The sequence below is a fragment of the Neofelis nebulosa genome, chromosome 1, assembly GCF_028018385.1.
Source record: "Neofelis nebulosa isolate mNeoNeb1 chromosome 1, mNeoNeb1.pri, whole genome shotgun sequence".
Lineage (NCBI taxonomy): Eukaryota > Metazoa > Chordata > Mammalia > Carnivora > Felidae > Neofelis > Neofelis nebulosa.
In genome coordinates, this window is record NC_080782.1 from 233,082,131 (window position 1) to 233,090,768 (window position 8,638).

General features: G+C 34.5%; 1 protein-coding gene across 3 annotated transcripts in view; it reads right to left on the reverse strand.

Moving 5' to 3' along the window:
• Positions 1-3,243, reverse strand: part of RXFP2 (relaxin family peptide receptor 2) — a 62,161-nt gene extending 58,918 nt beyond the window's left edge. The window contains exon 1 of one of the 3 annotated variants that reach the window (XM_058688099.1): positions 3,054-3,243. In XM_058688099.1, the coding sequence (XP_058544082.1) occupies positions 3,054-3,096 (43 nt within the window). In that variant the 5' untranslated portion in view covers positions 3,097-3,243. The remainder of the gene's footprint in view (positions 1-3,053) is intronic. The other 2 variants (XM_058688090.1, XM_058688083.1) reach the window with 2 other exon arrangements.
• Between the last annotated feature and the right edge of the window lie 5,395 nt (positions 3,244-8,638).

Below are 8,638 nucleotides of genomic sequence, written 5' to 3' on the forward strand. Positions count from 1 at the left end.
CACATTAATTTTTTCTGATAAATGTTAAGTTATATGTTTACCAAACAAGTAATAGGTTCTTAAACGTATATATTTAAGATATACATACGTTCCTAAAAATGCTGTGCGTTTATCATTATATAATTATGGACACAAAAACTATTCTAATTAGTTGAATTTTATTCAGGCTACAGTTTTCTAGGACAAAAGTGTGCCATTTTTCAAAACTAACTGATTTGAAGGCAAACCAATTTTGTCTCTAAAATTCAGGAGACAGCCAATTTTGTTAGTTCAAGTAAGAGTCCTTAAAACTCTTGATATACCTGGTCATATTTATTTACCATAAGGTAAACAAATGAATAAACATCTGTTGCAAGATGTATTTGGTTAGTGCCTTTAGAGAGAACACATCTCAAATAGCTTTCGCTTCTGGTTTTCTGATATTTTCTGTCTTCCTCACAGAGGTCTCCATTCAGGTAAGTTTCTTTTTCATTAGTGGTGCCCGTGTAGCCTCTCTGTATGGCTGGCCTGCAATATAATAGATTTTCACAGCTACCAGCAGCATGATGTAATTGTGTGAAATTAAAATTTAGTTGGAAAATCTTTTCTCAAGTGACAGCAACCAATTAGAAGCGACATTTCTTAGAAAAAGGAGCATCCAACGCGAGCTTTGAACTTGTCCATTAGGGGGCAGTCAAATACTGCTCACTTCAAAATGTTAGGCCCCTGTTTTCAATGACTTCATTTTTTGAAGGTTAGCAAATTTTTGGAGTAGCTAGCAACCTAGAGTTACCCAGTAGCATTGTGGGCACTTTATGCTTTTAATTTCCCATATAAGCCCATGTTTTCAGTTTGTAATATTATCCGTAATTAATCCACAAGAAACTTGTTGGGGAGAAGGTGGCTTGAGTCTGATTAACAAGGATACCCAGTGAATAAATTGATGATAAAATACATGTACGAAGTTATCATAAGATATGTTATCTTTACTCATCAGTTAATGTCTGTAGCTTGTTAGCCAATATCACTAATCCCTTAGACACTCAAGGGTGATGATGGCCAGAAGAGAAAAGGTAAAACATAATAATGTCTGCCTTTTCCTTTTGTTTAGGTCTGACCTAAAAAATTATGACAAATATTTATGTAAATTTAAGAAGCAATCTGTGCTCTTACATAATTCCGGATGACTTTTCTTTATTATAGCCGAACTACTTTAACTGTCTATAATTTTATTGTGAAAAACTTCCACTAATTATATAGCAAATGATTATTATCTTTATAAATAGGAATAAGATATCAAAGGATTAACATGTCTAGCTTTGAAAATAATGTTAAAAAGAAAGGGTTAAATTAGCAATTGAAATGAAAGGTAAATTGGAAAATAAAAATTTCCAAGGAATTACAATGAAAATATTTATCAGGTTGGACTGTGGATCTGAAACATGGCATTTGCTTAGAAATAAACCAAAATCATCTGTTTAAAATTTCTTTCCTTTCTTTCTTAGTTTAAAGAACACCATTACATTATGGTAAATCTTAAAACATTATTTCAGTAATAGATGTTTTTCATCTCATAAAAATTTTGTTCACAAAGTCAATTAAATCTATTACCACAAGCAATACTATACTTTATATTTTATACATATCCTTTATACCATATATATTTTATACCATATATTTTACTAAAACTGGTTAACTATATTGCAATTCCTGTACAGTAAAGAATTAAGGGTACAGATTACCTCTACAAAGTGTATTGGATCCAAGAACCTTCTTTTTAACTTTTATTCTTAAAAATCATATAAAATTTAATATTACAGATATGCATAGGATATAAATTGAAGGAAGACCCTAAATCAAAGAAATAGACTGCTCTCCACAAACGTATTTCATGTCAAGTGAGTTCATATATTCCTTGTCTTTAAGAAACACATAAAGCAACACTTAAATGATAACTTAAATTTTTATGTAAAGGAGATTAAAATGCAAAATAAAAATCATGCTAACTGTATTAGGATAATACTTTAAAATAATCTGAAGAAACTTTTAGTATTTCAAATTCAAACTGAAATTGAAATACTTTAAAAATCTTCTATTTGTTAGAAGTTTGTGAATAATTGTTCATAAATAACTGCATTTTATTTCAAGATTAAAAATACTCAATTGAGTTCATTTAATGAAAACTGAGTATTTTAGAAACCTAAAACCAATTTCTCAGAAAACAAAAATAATTTCAAATTCTAACTCTTATTCTCAGAAGTTTATCAAAATTCTTTAAGAAAGACTAGGAACTTAGACACATTTTGAATAATAATAAACCCAACATGCTTTGGATATAATAAATAGATACAAGTGTACAAGCTCACAATAAAACAAGGGTATATTTTTCTTTAAAACCAGGTGAATATTAATTTTTTTCCTAAGAAAAATGCCAAGTTATAAATATGGATGAAATAAAAATGTTTAAAAATCAAAACCAGTAAGGAGAGTCCTTTTGTACATTTGTAATGATTTTATTTTACATAGGTTTGCTCTAAGGGAGAGATTCTGATTTTTAGATTTGTGGCTTTTTCTTTTCCTTCTTTCTTTCTTTGTTTTTTTTTGTTTTTTTTTTTTTGGGGGGGGGGCAGTTCCCAGTTCAGCTATGTTAACAACGAAACATAGCAACTAACAATTACATACATTTTATGAAGATATTTCAACAGGTTGAAATTTCATAAGGCAAAATTTTAATTTTTTAATTTGTCATGCTTGTTTTTTTTTTGTTTTACAAATACTAAGAACTATTTTCGCCATTATAATTGATATATTCCACATTGGTTTTAAAAAAATGTTTTACTTACAATTTTAATAACGTATAAAAGCAAGTTCCCATGAAAAATTTGTTGCTGCTAGAAATTGCTAGGATGGGACTACAAGCAATTAGTGGTGATGACAATGACAATGTCAACTGGGTGTCTGTTTCTCAAACGCTGCAATGAGTCTATTATAAATATGCTAGAACTAAATAGAAATAGTCTATTTTCTATTCTTTTGGAATTGCACTCATTTAAGTGAGAAAGTAGCAGACTTACCTTTGACATCGACCAGGATGATGAAATGAAGTAGAAGGAACATTGCAATCAGTCTGAGGCTGAAGAGATGTTTAATACCAGAAAAATAACAATAGGTTTTCAGCAATTGAAGTGTTAGATGTATCCTCCTTATACCTCTGAAGGAGTTCTGACATAGTAACTTCGGTGCCTCCCATGTGTCTGAGCATGCTCAGAGCTAGAACCTTACTGGCATTGAGGGGAGAAGGTCTTGTCACTCTGCAGCCTATCTTTTTTGCTCTTTCTTTTTTGTTTCATATTAGTTTAAATCTGCGGTTGTATTCTTGGTCGTTATTTCCTTATAGTATGGACAGAGAGACATAAATAAGACTTGGGCATTATTAGATAAGAAACATTGTTTTAAATCACTTAAAATTTGTTTCCCCTCAAAGCATGTAGTGCAATTTGCTCTTACTTAAAATCTAAACATACACAGTTCTTGCATATGAAGGGATATAGATTTACAGTGAAAAGGTGATGAAACTCTTTACAAGCATATTTTTAATGCAAGAAGCAAGTGACAAAAAGCTACTTACTGACAAATATATGAAGAACACGTATTCAAACGCTTTTCAATGTTTTCAAATAACATACAGAAAGATAGTAATAATGAAAATATATGGCCTTGGGTTTAATAGTTATTGTAAAACATTTACACAATGTTTTAAGCATTTACTTACTCTGTAACCATATTCCTTTTTTAAAGTGGATAATTTTAGTGGATAATTTTAAAGTGGATAATTTTGCTTTCAATGCTGTGTTGCATGCCTATCAGAAAACATTAATTACAGTTTAGTTCTTACATCCTGAAAGTGGCTTCTAAGACAGCACAGTTAGTGCAAATTCAAGTATAGGAAGGGACTTTTGGTTGATCCTCACATAATCAGAAAGATTTCTACAAAACTTCAGTGTAGAATTCTGTTGTCAGAGTTTCACTGACTAGGAAATGCCTATGTAGACATATATAAAACAGCTTGCAGTCCTAATTTGAATGGAGGATTTTGTAAGTGAATGATAGGGATTCTCTTACATGTCGTTATTAATCGTGTCATTAACAACGCTGTTTGAAAAACTGTCCAGTGATGGCTGGCCATTGTGGTCACTCATCATAAGAGACAGAGTTGTCATTGTTCGTTCTTTCTTTCTTTCTTTCTTTCTTTCTTTCGTTCTTTCTTTCGTTCTTTCTTTCCTTCTTTCTTTCCAGGCTTTGATAGAATAAGGATTCAAAAGGGATTTGAAAGGGAAAATATTTTATCAATCACATGACGTGTTAGTTCTTTCTCTTTTAAGAAGTCAGCTCAATTCTCCAGATACGTTTAGATGTGTTTGTTCTCCTCTTATTTTTCAAACCAAGAAAGCAACAAAGAGAATCAAGTACTAGATGAGAAGAAAAATTTCAAAATCTTTCCTTACATTTCAGGCACCTTTTTTTCTTCACTAACCTCGAGGACTTTTTAAATAAAAATTGCCTTACTTCACTTAAAAAAATCAGGGGGATCACTTTTTCTTCTAATTTGTGTTCTGTCATCAAAAGGATGGTTGATAGTTTCTGGTATTGAAACTTTGGGCATGAATTTTTAAGTGCAAGTAAATGCCATGAATTGCCCGTCACAAATCTATTGGAAATTTAAATATATAGTCCATGAAAATACAATTTTTAGAGCAAGAATTGTCAAGATTTCAAAGGAATTACCAGACTTACTCATGAAAGAAATAGAGTTTAATTGCTAAAGAGCTGAATCATCATCCCTTTGTGTTAGGCTTTTCAGAGTTAATCTTTGAAATATTAGCGTTCAACACACACAGTTCAGAACCCAGTAACTATAAATAATAGTTAAGAATATCTTTGATTCATTATTGATTTCTAAAGGCAGAAAGTGTAAGAATTCAAACATGTTTCAGTTAGTATGTTTTAACTTTGATTTTGAACAGAAACTGAAATGGCTGATATGTGCACAAGGTATGATGTATGTGTTTAAATGAGGGTGGATGAATTTCCTCTTTCCTTGGAGACACCGCTGGGGAGGAAGTTCCAGAGAGCGCTTCATGCAGAGCTGGGAAGACACTAGGCAAGCCAATTCATCCCCAGATACTAACGTCAAATTTGCACAAATGTACTTTATTGATCCTTACCTAAATCAACTTATTCCTCCATTCCAGTCTCCTGTGTTAGTACCCATGCTCTCAGCAATAGTAGTAAAAGCTCATGTAAATATAGCATTCACTGTATAGCATGATTCAACATAATTCTGGATAATTCGAAGGAGTTTATTTACTGTAAGTACTGATTACCTAGTTCTGTGGGGGTGGGTGGGTAGGGGCATTTTCTTAGTTTCCACTGTAACTCTTACTCATGTCTTAGACATGATTGTTACACGTAAAGCTCTGAAATCCGGAACATAATTTATTTAAATATAGCCAGAAAACCCTGATTTTGACACATATTTAGAATGATGTGATCATTTTTTATGTAGGCTATAATTCATTATCTTGCCAAACTAATATTTTCAATCAGGATATTTACTAACCATTCACTGTACTTAATGCCACTATAGGCTTGAAAACACCGCTCCCTTCTACACATTATCTTGGTTTTTATTCCCCAAACCTGATCCATTAGCTGTTTGCTATCATTTTCTGTTTGGAGGGAAAAGGATATAGTGATATTCAATGAATGAGTTATGTTAATAGATAATATTTTCCTCAAAAAGATAAGTTATACAATAAAAAAATATCAGAATTCCAAGCTCATGATGGCGGCCCAACAATGGCAACATTCGCTTGAGTAGTCACTGTACTATAAATAAAGTTAGAGTAAAACCTTAGTAATTCCGCTATGTTAGCTAAGTATTTGTGATGATAGTTATTGTTAACTTTTCTTCACGAGATTATGTCACTAATTCATCCTTCAATGAGTGATATTTTGAGTAACCTTTTCAGTAGGGGTAACAGGTTTATATGCACCCTGTTGGCAGAGAGAAAACAGAACTGAATCATGTGATGTCATTAGCATAAGCTGTCAGTCAGTTACGCAAACCAGTCCTGAAATAGGGCCCATTTTGAGCAAGAAAGTCTAAGTTAAGCTTTCTAACTCTGATGTTCAACGTTTAAAATAATTTAAGCCATGCTCCATTTATCTGGGAATCTCAACTCTTGGCAAGCTCCGCTTTTAGGAGCATAGCTATAAACCCAGAGTAAAAAATATCACCCAAGGCAGCCACTCCTGGCAGTGTGGTAGAGTAGAAGCTCTGAAAGGCCTTCTTGCTTGAAAATAATAGCTCCTGCATAAAACAAGTTTTACTGCATTTCTGAAGTCTCTGAAATGAGGGGAATTAAGTGTAAGAGGAAAACACAAGACAAACCAAACCAAAATGCTGAAATGGCGATGAATAGCGGCGACCAAATAGAAAAGGCAAGGTGCTCCCGCAAACGAATGTGGGTATCAGTGCTGCACCTTTTATTTAAGTTTATTTTGAGGGGGAGAGAGAGTGTGTGCACAAGTGGGGCAGGGGCAGAGAGAGAGGGAGAGAGAATCGCAAGCAGACTCCGCACTGTCAGTGCAGGGTCCACAGTGGGGCTCAAACTCACGAGCCGCAAGATCGACACCTGAGGTGAAGTCGGAAGCTTAACTGACTGAGTCACCCAGGTGCCCCACAGCACTGCAACTTTTAGACCAAGCTTTGGGTCGTGGCAAGTTCTGAGGCTTGATGTTAGCCTCCTTAGAGGATTCGGCTGAGCACTGTTAAAGGCAGTGCCTCTTAGCACCATTCAAAACAAATATGAACCTTGTAGGAAATATCCTCAATTTAGATTCTTAGGGTTTACCCAGACTAACATCAACCACACATTGGCTCATTATCCAAGATCAAGCGAGCACACTTGGGTGAGAGTCGGCAGAAATAAAAGCAGATTTAAAACCCTAGCCTTTTCAAATATTAAAATGATCAGTTATGGAATATAAAATGAAATCACAAACATGACTAAGAAATAAGAAACCATTCAAAAAAAACAAAGAGAACTTTTAGAAAAGAACAAGTCTTGTAGAACTTAAGAACTCAATGGGTGGGTAAAATAGTTGTTAAGACGTAAGTTGAAGAAAAAAGTTGTACATTGGAATAAGGAGGTGAAGAAATTATCCAGAAGGTAGTATAGGAAATGAAAAAAATTAAGGAAATTAAGAGATTTGAAGGAAAGCGTGAAAAGTTTCCACATACAGATAATTAGAGTCCCAGAACAAGAGAATGGTGAGAATGAAGAAGACATAATATCTGAGGAGATCATGACTGAGAATTTTCTAGAAATGATAACATATAAAATTTACAAATATGGGAATAACAATATCTATCAGGCAGTACAAATAACAAATCCACTTCTAGACTTTCGGCATTGAAATTGCATAATATCAGATGTACAGAGAAGGCTTTAAAAGAAACCAGAGGGGAAAGACAGATCACCAACAAAGGGAATACTTGAATGCTAGACTTTTTTTTTTTTAATTTTTTAATATTTATTTATTTTTTGAGAGAGAGAGAGGGCATGAGAGGGGAGGGGCAGAGAGAGAGGGAGACCCAGAATCTGAAGCAGGCTCCAGGCTCTGAGCTGTCAGCACAGAGCCGGACGCGGGGCTAGAACCCACGAACCGTGAGATCGTGACCTGAGCCGAGGTCGGACTCTTAACCGACTGAGCCACCCAGGTGCTCCTAGACTTCTTAACAACAGAGATGGAGGCCAGAATAAATAACACAGCACTCAAAGTTCTGAGAGAAAAGAGCTGGCAACTAAAAATTGTGCACCAAGGAAAGCTATCTTTTAAAGGGAGTATAAAATAAAGTCAAGCACAAGATATGCTAGAGAGTTAAATAGGAACCAAAATGAAAATGCAGATAAGGAGTTCAATGGCATTTCAGGGAAGGGAACATTCTGCTTGAGTTGCAGAGACAATTAGGTGAAACTTGAACCCTGCCCATCTTGGATAATGGATTGCGATATTAGGAAGTAACATCAACTCTTCTCACAGTGATAATAAGATGCGCTCAAGTAAGGCTGAAGGGAGAAGAAAGCTAAGCAGATTCTTGTATTTGTGTAAAACTGAGAGAATCCTGCCCACACATACATGGCCAGGACAACAACAGGAAAGATATTCAGAGTGTATCAGAGGTATTATGATACAGCATTGCTCCTAATTCTTCCCCTCCCTGTGAAAGGACTATACACACCCACTTTTTTTTTTTTTTTTTTTTTTTTTTTTTTTTTTTTGCCATGTGATTGGCAATACTTCTTATAGGTGGCTCTGGTCTATTTTCCTTTGGCCATGAGACTGGTTTTGACCAGTTCAATGTGGCCAGATGTATCATGTGCCAGGTTCCAGCAGAGGCTTAGAAGTCCTCGTTGTGGTGTGGCTTGACCTTGTATGGTGTGACTTCTTAGCCCGAGTGAGAGTGGCACGCCGCATGCTTGAACCTGAGCTGAGCTAAGCCCAGAAGAGCCATAGATGACCGCAGACCTATGAGCAACGCATAGATGTTTATGGTTACAAGCCACTAAAAATTTGACTTTATTGTTGCTGT